Source organism: Lutra lutra, chromosome 10 (genome assembly GCF_902655055.1).
Source record: "Lutra lutra chromosome 10, mLutLut1.2, whole genome shotgun sequence".
NCBI classification, from domain to species: domain Eukaryota; kingdom Metazoa; phylum Chordata; class Mammalia; order Carnivora; family Mustelidae; genus Lutra; species Lutra lutra.
Genome location: NC_062287.1, coordinates 609,948 through 627,793, shown reverse-complemented (window position 1 = coordinate 627,793; position 17,846 = coordinate 609,948). Strand labels below are relative to the sequence as shown.

General features: G+C 48.2%; 1 protein-coding gene across 6 annotated transcripts in view; it reads right to left on the bottom strand.

The window, feature by feature from the left end:
• Nucleotides 1-800: 800 nt before the first annotated feature.
• YAP1 (Yes1 associated transcriptional regulator) overlaps nt 801-17,846 on the bottom strand; it is a 111,247-nt gene continuing 94,201 nt past the window's right edge. For all 6 annotated transcript variants that reach the window (XM_047747267.1, XM_047747269.1, XM_047747263.1 and 3 more), the window contains 3 exons: nt 9,127-9,257; nt 5,682-5,794; nt 801-4,478 (listed from right to left, as the gene is read on the bottom strand). In XM_047747267.1, coding sequence (XP_047603223.1) covers nt 4,240-4,478; nt 5,682-5,794; nt 9,127-9,257 — 483 coding nt within the window. In that variant the 3' untranslated portion in view covers nt 801-4,239. The remainder of the gene's footprint in view (nt 4,479-5,681; nt 5,795-9,126; nt 9,258-17,846) is intronic.

Genomic DNA, 17,846 nt, shown 5'->3' with positions numbered 1-17,846 from the left:
GACGACTAACACTTGCCAAACGTTCAGAATGTGCAACCTCGCTCTCTCAAGGGGGTACGTGCCCCACGCCCAAACTGATTGCCTTCCGTGTGGACTCTGCAGACCCGCACTGGCCAGACCAGTTATTTGCAGGGTGTAGAGGTCTGACCCCAGGGTCAGGAAGAGGGTCCCACCACCCCATGGGAAGCTGACTGCCTGTGGATACAGGCTGCGGTCCTGAGCCAAGGGGCTCCACTGCAGTTCAGACAAGGCTGCAAGACGGATGTTCCTCTACTGTGAGGATGGTACACATAACGATACAGGACGTTCAGATCTCCCTCGATGAAGCTGATGTGCGTCAGGGATTGGATACTGTACAAGCAAAGACAATCAAATCTACTACTTACTCAGAGTTTAGGACCCACCACCTAAATCTGTAACTATTTTCACCAATCTAAGTGCTCTATTTTGGGGACCATGAGAAAGTGCTCTGGAGAGATGGAACCGCAGGCTGTTCTGAAAGATGGGGAAGTCCCTCTCAGTTTCTCCATGGGTGACCTGTCTTCTGCAGACACACCATCACACACCACCGTCAGCGTGGACGGTCTCCCCAGGGGGTGGGGGAGCACAGAACATCAGGTTCGAAGAAGGACCTCTGTACTTCCAAAGTCCCCAGTGCCAGACTGACCTTCCCCTCAAACCTGCAGACCAGTTATGACCATACCCACCCTTTGCTTCCTTCTTATTACATACTTGTTCCACTGGAAGACCATGAAGAAGCCAAAAAGTTTTAAACATATTAGTCGTTAAAAACAACAAAGAAGAGTTTAAAGAAAGAATATATTTGAGCCACATAAACAAACAAGAAGGTATTACATAAGAAAAAATAATGTAACAATTTATGTAAGTACCTAACATACGAGCATGCTCTTACATCTAAAACAAAAAATAAAAAGGTGATACGGGTACTATATATATATATTTGACAAGTGTGCATTAAAGAGTTCTCTAATATAAAACATTTAAATTGTGTTGAATACTTTTCATGATACAGAAAACAACTGTTAAAATAGGCACACCCAACAATTCTTATAAAAATATGCTTGCCGACAATAAAATTCATCTGAGCACTCCTGTCTTAGATATCCAAAACCTACGGAGCTGTCAACCACTGGGTACCACCTCCCACTTTTGCACCATGGGTTTCAGCACTGACTGGTATGAATTATGAGCTAGCATTAATTAGGGTTATTTTTTAATGTTTCTGCCAGTTTCCCTCAGAATGCATCTATTTACTGTGAGTACTTAAAACAACAATAATGTCTGTATATAAAGTCACTTCCTTAATGTTCTTTCTTCCTTTTCTAAAAAAGGCACTGTATTTAGAAACAGCTACGACTGCAGGCAGTGCTTTGGAGAATCTCAAACTCCTGATCAGTATGCTCCACCAATGTCAGTACATCTAAGAAGCCCTAACTGAAAAGAACACAAGATGTAAAAAGCTGATAAAATGAAAGGTTATAAAACTGGTTTATTGTAAAAGCAATTCAAGAATACCCAGTTAAAATCTTACCCCGATGCTACCCAGTACAACCAAGAAGCAGTTACACACGTTAACATTAGGAACAAGGACACAGAACAAGACAGACCACATCCAGGCTGTGATTCAAATCAGAAAGAGGAGGACTGCTATGTGTCCTTTAGGTGAGTGGAGGGTGCGGTCGGGGTCCCCAGCACCTCAAGGACACTGTGGGATGACTGGGCAAGCCAGAGTCTGGGGGACAGGAAGAACCCTGGGTTCCCGCTCCGTGGGCGCACTAAAGTGTTGGAACTCAGAGGAACAATGGCCTTCAGTGACAGCGAGATGCAAGCCAAGTCTTTACAGGGAAAAAGTGGAGCTTATCAAGTTCTCTATCGAGGTCCCACAAGTCCTCGCCACCCCTCCCACGTCCCCAGCCGCCCGAGCGTACAGCTACTCTGCTGAGGCTGAAGACACGATCTCAGCCGGAGGCTTCCTGGCCCACGGCAGGCACCCCCTCCACGCAGCTTCCACCTCTGCACGAGGGAGCCAACACCTGCTGGATGGTCCCTACACTCACTTATGCATTCTGGGTACAATTTCATTATTGCTCTTAAAAAAAAAAAAAAAAAAAGTCAAGGAATCTCCACAGTGGCCATTTCCCCTCAGAGTTAATTCAAGATTTACTCTTTCTGCTGCTTTCCTAACAAAAAGTCGTAGAGTCAATAGTAACGAATGATCGACCTATGAGTCATTATATACAGCACAGTCAATTCAGTTTTGAGCACTGAAAGTACTTAAGATAAAACTTCTCACTCCCAACTTTTGTAGTCCTCTCCACCGAAGGGCCAAAATACTTAGATTTTTGTAATTAAAAAAAAAAAAAAAAAAAAACCAAAAAACTGCCCAAGCTGAGGCTTTTCATAGCAGTTTTAGCCAAGAAAAAAGATTTTCTTATGTCAATTATAAACCCTTGAAAATAAGGGCTTATTCCAGAAATACTGAAAGACCCTCAATCCCAGAGGTGCTCGCTGGTACCACTATGACTCACGGCCGACTAGTCCCTTCATAGCTTATACTGAAGAGTTGATTCCTGCTCACTTTGTTCCTTTAAAAAATACTCTTTGGAAACCATTATTATTCCTCCTGTAGACATACTCTAGTTATAGCTCTTCCTGTAAAAATAAAAGTATAATCATGATTATCTCTATTTCTTTGCTAAATTCAACTACTGATATACATTTGTTAATGTGATCACCTCACCAGCTAACTCAGCACCTCGACAGGATCCTATATGCTGTCCAGGGTCAGTTCTCACCATGTGCAAGCAGGAGCGCTTCTTCTTTAAGTAACAACAATCTTGTAGGCAATATTTCAACGCACTCCTCAATATGTTTGTTACAATCTAGAACTGAGAGACTAGAACTGACTTCCAAAACTAGGGCAAAGGTCAATTTCCAGAGCTAAAGAAAGGTAAACCACATGTAAAGCTTACTTCTGTCATGTACAGTATGAACTTACGTAGTGATTTTCCATCGAGGCTCAAAATTAGTCCACGGGAGTGTCAAGGGGAAAATACAGCCTTATCTTGTTTGCTTCTTTCAAATTCATTAGACAACACCGTGTGTCCAGTGAGCACATGGTCCTCTAGACGCTCTCCGTGACAACAGCCCTTTCTAGAACACTAAACTACCTCTAATGTCCGCACACTGCCCCGCCGGATTTAACCACCAGTGCGGTACGACCACTACTCACGTATTCTACACGCACACATTCAAAACTACTGTGTTAAAATAGCCTGGAAAGTAGGGAAGCCTCAAAAAAAAAAAAAGATACATTCTGTTCTCACACTATCATAAACATTCTAAGTGTGTGTGTGGGTATATAGAGCGGGTAACCAAGACTTAAATAAGACGGTAAAAAATCAGGAAATGTGGATTTTAAGAGTCGCCCCCAGCTACAACTACAGAGTTGCTACTATGATAATTTGTCTAGATGCTGGAAAAAAAACAAAAACTAAAACAAAAAACAAAAAAGACACAGCCCAACCAATCAAAACAAAACAAACCCAGGATAAAACCCAGCAAAACCTATACTAGAGTATGTGGCAATAATTAATACATTTCTACGGAAACTGTCTTATGCCTTATAAGCTCCTAAAATAAAATCAAGGTCACTACGTGACTAATGATAGCACGAGGAGGGAAAAACACTGAAAGTGAAGCGGTCTCCAGCCTTGGTTTCAGCGAGCTCATCGAATCAGCACCAAGCACTAAGCAGTGGTGCAATCGCTCTGGCTTGACTGCCCGGTAAGTCATGTTTTCCCACCGGCCAAAGACCACTGGAGAGACAACCGCCCGCACAAATGAAATGTGTGACGTGACGCATCTGACTCCCAAGTCCACGTGTTTGCTCGACACGACGGGCGAACACCTAACTGGGCGAAAGGCATGGCATCCGTCATCCAAACAGGCTCACTGCCCTCAGCCCCCCAAACGAACAGTAGTTATAATAGCAAAAGAAACCAAAAATGTGTTTTTTGATTCTTTAGAGCCAACTATGAAAGAGGTCAGCAATATATCAACAGCAGCAACGGACAAGAAGAGCGAAACAACGGATCGAAGAATCCTGCTGGACGTCTATTCCTCTTCTCCGGCGTGAGCCCAGAGACTGCGACTGGCTTACTGGGGAACCTCTCCTTGGATCCTTCACAGATGTGGCATTCGGTCTACCTGCGGGCTCTACAACCACGTGAGAAAGCTTTCCTTATCGAGCTTGGTGGCGGCGAGCACAGACTCCATGTCGCTGAGGATGTCAGAGCTCAGGGCCTCCTGCAGGCTGGGCATCAACTCCTCCCCTTCCATGCTCATCCCATCGCCCTCCAGCGTGCCAAGGTCCACGTTTGTCCCCGGAAGGGCTTCTAGGTAGTCTGGGAAACGGCTCTGCTGGGGGGGCACGGTACTTTGGTTGATAGTGTCGCCTGGTGGGGACAGAGAAAAGAGAATAAGGTCCCTTTCAGAGCTCTACTGTGAGAGCACTCGGAAATGCAGAGAGAGAGAAAAGCTCTCCCCACTGACCTCCTGAGCCAACGCCCAGAGTTTACTTCAGGCTGAACAACTTGCAGAAGACACAATAATGCCAAGGTAGCTTTTGCTTTAACATTTATTCAGATCCTGAAGCAACGGCACAAGACGCTTATTACTAGATACTCGGCGCTAAAGGGGTTCGTGAAAGAAATGAACGTCCCGCGACACTTTCCTTCCAGCAAGGACACTGCCCAAGATCACCACTGCGGAGCACCCCACCCCCCTGCACTGAGATCGAATATCAGCAGGGCTACACACCCTGGGGACCACTAATGTCAAGACTCTGGATGAGAGCTGCATCCCAGCCGCAGAACAAGCCTCCCTGAGGTCTGGGACTAGCCACGCTTGCTAGCCCTCCTCCCAGAGTCCCCCACAAGCCTGACGGGACACGCTCCTGAACACGACAGCACCACACTCCTTCCAGCTTCAAACGACAAACCTGTGAGAGCCACAGCGGTTCAGAGAACAGAGCCATGGGGGGACAGGAGCAAAGACAGCGTGTGGGGAAGAGCCAGGTGTGCAGGGGCACCTGCAGGGGAGGGAAGATCTAGGGAATCGAAGAGGAGGGGCTGCTGAGCACCTGAGCAAGCAGCAAAGCCATGAGCCGGAGGAGCATGAGCAGAGACGACGCGGCCGGCGCTCCGAGAAGCTGTGGGCCAGAGAGCTGGCCAGTCAGGGCTCAGCAGGTGAGCCCCAAGAAGCCCGCTCTAAGTCCCCTGCCCTCCTGAGCCCCCAACACCCACACTGGGCCAGAAAGCTCAGGGGAGAGGCCGCGGACACCGAACCCACACAGGTCCGTGACCACAAGCGTGGAGAGGGCCCTCCACCACCCTGCAGGCCAGCCCAGGGTCCTAAGTGCTGCAGGAAGTCGTGTCGTCAGTGCTGTTCGAAGGGAGCGATGCTGCCCACGTTTAAAATCTGGGAAAACACTTTCACTGTAAACTACATATACAGAAACAGAGCAGGCTTGATCGGAATGAACTTTATGGGGTCGTGACGGGTTTTCTTCCCAACAAACTTGGCTCCCGGACATGGCTACCATGGCTGTGTCACTGAAGACGGCCCACCAGGACCAGCGGAGGACCCCCACTGCCCACCTGTGTCCATTTCGTCAACGCTGTTCAAGAAGTCGTCTGGGGTCCGAGGCACGCTGTAGCTGCTCATGCTCAGCCCGCTGTCTGTGCTCTCCTCCCTCGAGTGGTAGGTGCCACTGCAAAACAGGAGCGTCAAAGACCAGCATTTTCTAGGGTTCCAAGGTCATGGTGGACAGCTCAGTGCACACCACAAGCACCCACCCCCTTCGCCAGGACTCAGACCTGGCCCTTGGCAGGGAGAGGGGGGCAGCCTGAAGGGGCCCCGATCTCCCCTCCGGTGCTGGCTCTGGTGGCAAGAGAAGAAAAATGATAGGCTGGCAGCCTTCCCAGTGGACAGAAAGTTCTCCATGTGGGCATTCTCTCTGTGATGCCGTTTGAAGCTAGGGGAGCCACACGGCCCACGCATTTCAAGATCTTGATTTCCCAGTGGTGCTCCACAGGCTGGGGGCGGGTGGGGTGGGGGAGCAGGGGCAGAGTTCAAGCCAAGGAACAATCAACCCCAATCAAAGAACCAAAAGTCCCAGGGGTGCCTGGGTGGCTCGGTGGGTTAAGCCTCTGCCTTCAGCTCAGGTCATGATCTCAGGGTTCTGGGATGGAGCCCCAAGTCGGGCTCTCTGCTCAGCAGGGAGCCTGCTTCCTTCATTTCTTTCTCTGCCCGCCTCTCTGCCTACTTGTGATCTCTGTCAAATAAATAAGGGAGGAGTTGCTGCCCATGAACAAGAAGTCCCCTGGGGTGCTTGGGTGACTCAGTCAGGTAAGCGGCAAGACGTGATCTCGGGGTCCTGAGATTGAGCCCCGTGATGAAAGTTGAAACCTCAATGGCCTAGACTTCTTCCCTAATGACCTGAAGGAGTGGCTCTGTCCTCCCTCCCCTCATGGTTACACTGAAACCCCTACATTACTCTCAGGCTTCTGCCAGATTTTGGCAAGAGTTGGAAGCCTCACAATGACCCAGGAAAACACGAATGTGCCCCTAAGACCACTGGGACACAACAGTGCTGCTTTGGAGGCCTCAGGATGTGGTCTGTCTTCCTCCTGCCAGAGGCCTGAGATGGGACAGGGCCTGGTTGCCACTCCCCCCACACAGGGCTTGCCCCGGCCACGGGAGACCCTGGTGTGGAGCTCTGTCCACACCACAGGATGAGCACAGGGGTCACTTCCCTGCCTACTCATCCCACAGACATGCGGGACAGAAACCAGCCCAGACTCTGGGGACAGAGGCAACAACTACACAAACCTGTATCTGATGGTTTCTGAGATACGCGTACCGTCGAGGAGCAGCTAACGTGTATATTCACGAATTGCACACAAGCAGTGTGTGAGCAAAGGGCTCTGAAAACTGAGAGGGGAGCTCGGAAGAGGCTGGTGCAAGGGGACACTGGACCTGATGATGAGGGCTCTCAGGGTAAAGGGGGGGGTGCTGCAGCAGGGCTGAAAGCCAGCTTGGTGACAAGTGGGGTAACAAGTGTGTGGGGCCCACGGGTCACGTATGAACTTAGGAGCAGGCAACGGCAACGGGGAAAGCGTCAAGAGTTTCTTCTTCTTCTTTTTAAAGATCTTATTTATTTATTTGACAGACAGAGATCACAAGTAGGCAGAGAGGCAGGCAGAGAGAGAGGGGGAAGCAGGCTCCCCGCTGAGCAGAGAACCTGATGCGGGGCTCGATCCCAGGACCCTGAGACCATGACCTGAGCCGAAGGCAGAGGCTTTAACCCACTGAGCCACCCAGGCGCCCCTCACCAAGAGTTTCTGACAAACATTCCAAGCAGATGAAGGTGTCAGACTGGGGGGACGACACAGTGGCCGGAAGCCCCCCTTAGAGTAACAGTGCCGACGACCTGACAGCCTGTGATCTTTGCCAGAAAACAGAAGCTCCAGCAACAGCCCAGCGTGCCTCAAACGTTCTCAGGAACAATCTTCACGTGACTACCAGAGGGTCCACCGACACTTATCTACGCAGTCCGATTTTACCCCTGGACCCACACAGGCCCTCGGATGGACACTGGAATTAGATTATCTGAAATGCTCCTTGTTGGGGAAAAAAAGTTGTGTGGCTCTGACCTTTCCTAACTAACTTCAGTTTAACTTCAGAGCTACAACCTTGTGCGCATGCACTCAAACTAGCACAACTTTAAACTCTATGTGTCAAAAAAGTAAATATGAACTAAAATACATTTAGATGGCCTTCAAAATCAATCCTAAGAGACGAGGCCACCAGCCCCAATCCTGATGGAGCAAATGATTGGGGGCATCTGGGTGGCTCGGTCATTAAATGCCTGCCTTTGGCTTGGGTCATGATTCCAGGGTCCTGGGGCTGAGCCCTGCATGGGGCTCCCTGCTCAGTGAGAAGTCTGCTTCTCCCTCTGCCCCTGCCCCAGCTGTGCTCACTCTATCTCTGTCGAATGAAAAAATAAGATCTTAAAAAAAAAAAAAAACAAAAAACCACTGATCAAATGATGGAAATTAAATATTGTACTAAATGTTTTGGCAGAATAAGATAAATTTTGTTTTGTTTTCTTTTTTTTTTTTTAAAGATTTTATTTATTTGAAAGAGAGATCACAAGTAGGCAGAGAGGCAGGCAGAGAGAGAGGAGGAAGCAGGCTCTCTGCTGAGCAGAGAGCCCGATGCCGGGCTCGATCCCAGGACCCTGGGATCATGACCTGAGCCAAAGGCAGAGGCTTTAACCCACTGAGCCACCCAGGCGCCCCAGAAATTTCATTTTCTAAATCACGAAGTTTTCAATTCACTTGGTAAGAAGTTTAAGTGTAGTATAATAACTTTCTTAAACCAAAGTGCCTTTAAACGTTTTTTTAAAGTGCTTAAAACTGGTTTTTAAAAACCTAAAAGGACAAAGACAAGAAAGTATTTGCTCCATATTTTAAAAACTGAAACTCCACCAATATTTTACAACCTGAAAGGATGAACCATCATCAAACCTTAGTTTTAAGTGTCAGCCCGCAGCCTCCAGCCCAGCTCCGCATGGGACAGCACGACCTCGCTCTGCAAACGCGAGGTCTGTGTGAACTCGCTGAAAGGCATCTGCAAGCAAATCCTGCCTGTGGCGGGGGCGTTTCAGAGGGAGGCGCGGCCTTCCATCTCATGGCCCTGAGCAACAGCCCTTGAGGTGGGGAGGGGAGGGGGTGCCCGGACGCTGGCCTCAGGGAGCTCGAGGACGAGACTTCCACGGAAGGCACGCACGTGCCCCTTCAGGACTGTGTGATGTGAACTCACCAGAAGAAGACACGTGACAGGGAACGTGTCACGTGTCCTACCCCAGGAGCCGGCTCTGAAGCCCAGAGCTCGGTGGGACTCACCGTTTGCCGAGAAGATCATTTTCAACATGGGGCGTGGCCCCCACGGCCACCCCACGGGTGTGCCCAGCTGTGAGGGGCGCGCGCGGGCAACTATGGCCTTTCTCAGACACTGGCCGGGGCAGCTCCCACCCACCTGTTTAGAAAGGGGTCCGAGCCGCTGGTGGTCATTGTTCTCAGTTCCTGAGACATCCCAGGGGAAGGCACCGGGTTTGGAGTCCCGCCATCCTGCTCCAGTGTCGGTAACTGGCTACGGAGAGCTAATTCCTAGGAAAAACCAACACACACACAATCAGCCTACCGATAACAAATTCACTGTTCGATGTACAGAAACAAAATGCTGCTGGCATTTAAGGGCGCGGGGCTCAGGCGTCCAGCACCTGTCAAAGCTAACATGCTACCTCCCCGGAAAGACCACTGCTTCTACTGTTCAGTCCCCACACATTCGAGGTTTATCATGAACGATCCCAGATCCTTACGTCCTTAACGAACCCTACACTTGCATGACCTGACTTCACGGTGTTACTCCTCTTACCTCACAGACCCTGCCAAACCCATCCCATGCTGTGGGATGGCAAGTGTGGTCTTTCAGAAAAGAATGCTTCTTAACACTTTATTTCTACTCACCAACCCTCACCTGATCCTGTGTTGAGCACATGCACTCAAAGCCAAGTGGGAGAACCAACAACAGACACTGACTATGGCCACCAGCACACCCACCGCTGTACATGGGCTGTCGCGTGTCCCCAGCGTCCTCCGCTGTCTGCAGCTGCACTCAGAGCCTCCAACGGTCCCTCAGCAGGACTCCACTTGGACTGCCTGGCGAAGCCGGGGGCCCACTACCGCCCCAATGCTTCCAGAGGGCCTGCCTGATCGGGCGTGCCAATGGCCCTGGCCTCAGCTGCCAGGGTGGCAGGACCTGGAAGGTGGGTCCCCTCCCTCCAACCATCCTGACCCCCTTCCTTGCTACTCCATCCTCGCTCACCTCCTTCTCTGCCCGCGCTCCCGGACTACTCCTGCCGGGCCTCTCACCACCCCACGAACCTCCCGTCTGCAGGAGCACAGGCTCCCTCTCCCCTGGCTTTTCTGGTTTGACTTAAATGTGGCTTTTTATTGCTCAGGAAACTGGCAGCTACTCACAGAGGCATGCCCAAGGCACACCCACTAGGGAGACAGCCCAGCTCTGCGCCCTCACCCCTTCCCCAGGAGCTCTGCCTCTGCAGAAACCTCTGCTTTTTACTCAGGTTTATGCCCGCTGAATACACCATCCTTTACGCAGGATTTCTTATTCAGAGGATCGAGACCAAATGCAGAGGGTCCATGAACTTGGGTGATTAAGATTCACCTTCATTCTCAGTAACTTCTTTCTGACATTCAGCATTCCCTTCAAACACAAATACAGACGACCAACAGGTGAATTTCTCTCCCTCTGACTTCCCATCCATGGTCAGCATTTTCGTATCCTGTCGTAGTTGCAGTATCTGGAAATACCACTTACGTTCACGACCACTTCAGTATCACGGTAGCTGTCAGACATGCCGGTAGACATTGTCACCTACACGTTAATTACTAGGTGAAGGGCTCACTCAACATGACAGCTCCTTGACCTTCTGGGTCCTAGTGACCTTCACCTCCACCCACCTGAACCCCTGACTTGGCCAGCTGAGACCATGGGGCTTCAGTCTGGACGGAGACCCCTGTGCGCACAGCCCACCACACTGGCCACCGTGGCGCCAAGCCCACATGACTAGCTGCCACCGACGGTGCTGCGTCTGCATACGGCGACACGGGCGGCTTCAGCCACACTCTGGCACGGGCTCCACGCTGTGCCCCTCAGGAACCTTGCACACGCCCATCCCACTTTCTGGGACGCTGTTCTCTCCTGCCCGGTTCCCGCATGAGCACAGTCCCACTCTGCCGGCCCTGTAACCTGAGGGACTCAGTACTGTCTTCTTTCTGGTTCCTCTTGGTCGACTAGCTTTTTTTTTTTTTCCATTAAAAAAAACATTGAGGGGACACCTGGGCAGCTCAGTTGGTGAAGGTCTGCCTTCGGCTCAGGTCAGGATCCTAGGGTTCTGGAATCGAGTCCCACATCGGGCTCCCTGCTCAGCGAGGAGCCTGCTTCTCCCTCTCTCTGTGCCCCTCCCCCTGCTCGTGCTCTCTCTCAAGTAAATAAAATCTTTTTTAAAAAATTAAATAAATACATTGAGGCATGAGCAACACACACGACTGCGTTAGTTCCCTAAAGGACAACACAAGGACTCGTGTTTGCGTACGCTGGGCAGTGACCGCCACGACCATCCGTCCATCACCACAGTTAAACAGAATTGTTTTTCTTAGAATGAGGACTTAAAAGATTTATTCTCTCAGCAACTTTTAAATTTGCATTTATTATGCCTTATTAACCACAGCTAATAATTACAGTTCATTATTAATTACAGTCACCATGCTGTGTGTTACATCACCAGGACTTATTTTATCATTTGTGGTCGTCTGAACCTTTTGATCCCGCTCCCGCACGCCCCTAGCCACCACTCATCTGTCCTCTTTGTTGACGGGCTTGGTTTTTTGTTTTTTTAGGTGCCACTTGTAAGTGATGTAAAATGGTACTTGTCTTTCTGTGTCTTATCTGCCTTAGCATGAGGCCCTGAAGGTTCACCCACGTTGTCACAAACAGAAAGACACACATGGCCAGGCACAGCTTCATCCGTTCACGCACCGATGGACACGGGCTGGTAAGTGACCAACAGCTAAGCGGGCACTGAGGTCGCCGCCACATCTGGGTCACTGTAAATGCTGCAGCCGACAGAGGGGGGTGTGTATCTTTTTGAATTAGTGGTTTTTGTTTTCTTCAAATAACTCCCCAGAGGTGGAACTGCAGGGTCATAGGGTAGCTCTGTATTCAACGTGGAGGACTCTCCACACTGTTCTCCAGACGGGGCTGCGCCTCTGCCCCCCTCCCTCCCTCCGCATCCTGCCGACACCTGCTTCCTGAGTCACGTTGTCAGCCATTCTGACAGGTGTGAGGGAGTATCTCGTGGGGTTTTTTCCCTTAAGATTTTATTTACAGGGGCGCCTGGGTGGCTCAGTGGGTTAAGCCTCTGCCTTCAGCTCAGGTCATGATCTCAGGGTCTTGGGATCCAGCCCCGCATCGGGCTCTCTGCTCAGCAGGGAGTTTGCTTCTCCCCACCCCCTGCCTGCCTCTCTGCCTACTTGTGATCTCTGTCAAATAAATAAATAAATAAATAAAATCTTTTAAAAAAACCTTTAAAAAAAAGAGTTTATTTACATTTTAGAGAGAGAGAGACAGCGAGCGAGCACAAGCAGGGGGAGCAACAGTGGCAGGAAGAGAAGCAGGCTCCCTGCTGAGCAGGGAGCCCGACGCGGGACTCAATCCCAGGACCCCGAGATCACGACCTGAGCCGCCTCATCCCGGTTCTGGTTATTATTTCCCTGATGATGAGGAACGCTGAGCGTCTCTGGATGGGCCAGTTCCTGGTCTCTTTCTCCGTCCCTAGGAGCCTGACCTCTGAGCGGATCATGTGAAGTACACACGAGCACCTTTCACGTCCTGAAATACACGCATAACTTTATCTCAACAGAGCAAACTGCTACCTTGAACCAATGTTAGGAAAGTGTTCCCTTCATTTGTATCCCGAGACTGCTAAGAAATGCTGGAGAAAAATCAAACAGCCACCCACACTGTTACTACAAATCAATGGTCTTTGGCCTCGAATGGGTGCTCAGTACCACTCTGGGTTTTCTTCTTTCTGTCCTCTGGGCAGTGTTTCCCCTCATCTTCAGGGCTACCGCCCCTCATCAGGCACATGCTCTCAAGCCTGTTCTCACCTTGCTCCCATTTCAGTGAGAACACGGAGGCGAGCGAGGAGTCTGGTTTTCTGGCTCCTGCCATCCGCTTTCTCCCCGCAAAGCTACCTTCAGTCACACCCGTCTCTGTAACTTCTCAGAAAACAGGGGTTTCTCCCCTCTTCCTGCTAAAGCCAACCGGCTCTGCGGTGGCTTCTGGGGACTCCCATCATGCGTCTTGTCTCCATCCACTCCTGGACCAACCCCACTTCCACGTTCTCCAGTACACGGGCCTGCGGGAGGACCTTCCACACGCACTTTCTGATGAGAACACGTCTTTCTTCCTTCCTTCCTATTTCAGACTCCGTTCCCTCCCCCAGGTAACTCTCCGTGAGGATTTTACCAGGCTTGAGCATGTATGGAACACACGCTTAGCACTCATCACACGATACTGTAATGATTTCTTTCTTCTCTGTCCCTGAAGGGCAGACCAAATGAATGACTGGACGGTTTGGGAGCAAAGCAGAGTGATGCTCGAAGAATTTACGTTGCTATTATAACATGAGGGGTAAACAGAATAGACATGACAACGATCGAAGCCCGGGCTCCAATGAACCAGAGGCTGCAGGTCTCCTGAACTCTGGGAGCGTCTGCAGGCACCGTCCAAGAGCCCCGTTCATGCCCCACTCCCATCAAAGGCTCCCACCTGTTTCTGCAGAGCAAGCACAGGACAGGACACTGGCTAGTAAGTCGTTACTAAAATAACCGATAAGCCGGTTATTATTTTTACAATGTTTTTTATAAATTTTTATTTTTCTCTTCTTGATAAAATTCCCACGTTTTTGAGATTATCTTTTAAAGTTAAAGCTAACTGTCAGGTGCTACTTTGGATGTTGACACTTTGCTTGTTCCAAGCTGCCCAATTTTTCCTTGTTGCTATCTTTGGCAAATGAATTTCTGTCGGCACGCAGCGCAGAACCCACTATCCAGACTCACAAAGGACATTAATTTGGAGATGCCCGAGGACCACAAAGGCCTGGAGACAAACTTCTTATCAAAGCTGTGTCTGAGCCATGACGAAGAGTCATCTAGGGACTCATCTAACATGAGCCTGAAAGGGTCAAAGAGAAAATGTCATTTTATTCCACTGGTGCTAGTGGGAGGCCGTCAGGGTGATCAACCAAATAGGGACCAACCTGGCATGCAAACGAATAGGACGTGAGAAGGCCACTGACACGTCTACACAGGCTGTAGAAACCGTATCAAGGTATGAATACTCAGCTCAGTTCTGAAATTTCTAGTTACACCAAAAAGAACATGACTGATACAACCCCTAAGTAATTTCTGAACAGCTAGGTATAATAACTTATCCACATATTATCCCCAAATGGATACTTTCTTAACACAGCTCAGTATTTGAAGACAAAATTGCTGTAATTAAAGTTGACTTGTAGCTCCTCCTCAAGTCATTAATCCTTAATGTTAACATTTTCATCTGTTGTTAATTTATTTCACTGGGTTCAACAGAGAAGATGGAAAAATTCTGTCAGTATTTGGAACCAACCGTCGAAAACAGGGGAAGGAAACTATATGCACTGATGCCTTACTTTCCCCTTCTGACTCAGGACTGGACTTCAACTGAACAGGGAAACAAACCCCTGCACTTCCCGCACACACACACACACACGTGCGTGCACCGCACAGCGCAGAGACAGAGCTCTAGGCAGGCAGGTGTCAGAGGTGGGGACCGGGGCAGTGTCTTCCTCCTCAGTCCACCTCATCAGGTCCCACAGGAAAAGGAGCACGGAGTCAGAGGGAGCCCCTCCAGACACCGTCCAGCTCCCGGGGAGGAGCCGTGCAATGACATTTCACTGTCAGGAGTCATCAGAACTCCTTGTATCCTGTGCCAAGAACTGAAATGTGAGGGTGGACGGGATTACATAAAACTAAGAATTTTAGAAGAATACTCAAGATTTGCTTCAGAGCTGTATAGACCTTTTACTGGTGACATTAGAGAGAAATAATTATAGTATGCATGTATAAAACGAAGTTACATAATCTGAATTTTTTAACCTAAAAGTACATTCCATAGAAATGTTTTCTCTTTTATGCTGCATTTAAAAATAAAGCCTGTAAATATGTATCTAACCTATACAGAGTAAGTCTGCTCTAGTGCAGTACAGTAGTGTTAGCAGAACACACTTTGGATGAATATGGACATTACTCTGTAACTGGGTAAATCTGGCACAGCTGCTTCAAAAATAAGCTTGGGGACGTAACTGGATCGTCTCTAAAAACGGATTTCAGTGGAAACAGCTCATGTTGAAAGTTATGTCTATCTCTAAGGAGTTTTTTTACTCTGAACAAATGCCTAAAATTAGAATACTAAGCTAAAAATACAAGTTTGTTAAGCTTCTCTTTTTCCCAAAGGTAGTTAGAATAAATAGTTTGACAGACTTTCAAAAACTGAGAGGCAAGTTATAGGAAATTTGGCCAAAATTTAATCATGCTTCTGTATTTCAAAGGTCAAAAAGTTCTTTTGGAGTATTTGACTTTTTCTAAATGAAGCAAGTATTTTTGGCTCATACTCTTCCGTAATAATACAAACATGTGGCAACCTTTCCCACTGAGCTTGTAAATCTTGGCTAATCTGGAACACATTTGGAGTCACAGCTCTCTGCACTGTAAGCAAAACGGATGGTCCCAACTTGGTCTGAAGGGAACTTTCCAGGATGGTTTGTAAGGGAAAACACAAGTTTGCCTGCTTTTATACAGTGGACTTTCATGGACTCGGGATCTAGCCATGAGCCACTGTTCCTTTCCATATTTCCCTCCTTAAAGAGCAGTATCATTTCCCACAGGGTAAAAAGATACCTTAATATGGATCTGATAGTTAAAGTATTTTGGACCCTAGGAAATCAGCACTTTGATTCACATCATTTAGAAAAATAAGGAGAAAGGCAGAAGTAGTCCATAGTCTGGCAACATTTAGAATATTCCTGGGTTACTGAATTCTCAGAGTATCCAAGGGAAATCAAAGCATGTACCCCCCTGCCCCCGCCAAAGTCAAAACTTGGAACAAGTCCAAAGTCGATTAATGAGTGAAAAGATAAGTATCGCAAGCTAGCCCCACCACAGAACACCAGTTAACAATAAAGAGAACGAACGCACATGAATGAATCTCAAAGTAATTGTGGCAGGTGAACAGTTATGACTCCACTTATAGAAGGTTCTATGAACACACGACGTCAACCTTAATCCCTTTCTTGAGGCAACTCTGTCTTTAGCGCACAGGAAGCTACAGAATGGGGCGTCCGTTTTAGGGAACACGCGATACACGACTGAAGGTTCATTTGTTTTCCTCTGGGTCATCGATTTGCTTAAGGAAGGTTAGTTTAGTGAACTACAAATCCAAATTTAGAAATGGAGAGTAACTAAAAATACACGTTGTAACAGTCTGTCTCAGTGACAGCAGTTTATGTCCACAATTTTAAAAACAGAGGAGGAAGAAAAGTATTTCTTCTAGCGGTTCCAGACAGGCCTTGCCGTGCCCTACTTCCCAGCACAGAGCATTTCATTAGGTTGGCAGGGATTTTAAAACATTTGGCCAGTGTTTAGAATGCTTCTTTTTTTTTTTTTAATGTGTGTGCCATTTAACCAAATTATCTTCAACTTCAGAACATTTTTTACTTAAAAAACGTGCACATGTGGATCTAGGGACTGTTATGACACTGAACTCTGAAAGGTGATCTCTGAAAGCAGACTTTAAGTTTCGTGTTTCCAGCACTATCCTGGGATTCAACACTCTTTCTGAAAGATCTCTAAAATTAGGTCTTCTATAATTTTTGTTAATTATAATGTCAAACGAATACTTTTTTTTTTTTTTAACATTCTTCAAATTATAGACCTCTCGATGAATAAAACAAATGAGATAACCTATGCGGGTATGAGGCTTAGAGAGTTTCCAACTTTCCTATTAAAAAGAAAACATGAGGGGCGCCTGGGTGGCTCAGTGGGTTAAGCCGCTGCCTTCGGCTCAGGTCATGATCCCAGGTCCTGGGTTCGAGCCCCACATCGGGCTTTCTGCTCAGCAGGGAGCTCTGCTTCCTCCTCTCTCTCTACTTGTGATTTCTGTCAAATAAATAAATAAAAATCTTAAAAAAAAAAAAAAAAAAAAAAGAAAACATGAAATTCTTTATTCATGAGAAAACACCTAAATGAATTTACAGTGTATTTAGTATTAGGATTTCAAAAAGAGGAGAGAGAATCTTGGGAAAAGTTAACTAGACTCTGAAATAGCTTTTCTGGTGTCTGCTAACAGGAAAGACAATTTGGATGAACAAAAAGCCAAATTCTTTACTGCTATTAAATTCAGGGAAAACAAGATTGACGGCCACTGTTCTCACACTGCCCTGAACAGTGCTATTATTTTGCTCCATTTGGCCGAAACTGCGGACATCCAACTGTCCTCACCTCCGTAGGCTAGCGGTGTGCTACAGTCCCTGCACGTTCACACGATGGGCTGTGCGCCCCTCACTGAACCAGAGGCCGATCATGACGTGTGCGATGTTGGGAATGGCAACTCATACTCACTCCAGCTCGACACAGCAGTCTTGTTTCTATGCTCTGAGTCGTTTCAAGAATCCTAAGAAGGCCAATGAGGACAGGTTTTGACCTAGGCCTTATAAAGAAAATGGAGAACCCTGGTGAGCAAGAGGGAGGGGACGTGCTCGTGACCAGAATCAGGGCAAGAGGACAGAAGAGTGCTCGCAGCCAGAGGAAGACGGAGAGGGAGAGGAGGCTACTGAAGACACCCAGGGGTGGGGGGGTGCGAGGGGGGGGGGCTCTGGAATCCCACTTCATCATCTCACCCATACTGGGGAACCAGATTCTCAGGCACAAGAGAAGGTAAAAACATTCACACTTGGGGGGGTGCTATCTTTCTCAAAGTGTTTCATTTCACAAGACTTTGAAACAGAAACTGTGACGCATTCCTAACCAACTCTCTCTAAAGGTCTCCCAATTTACAAAGGAGTAAATGATGTATTA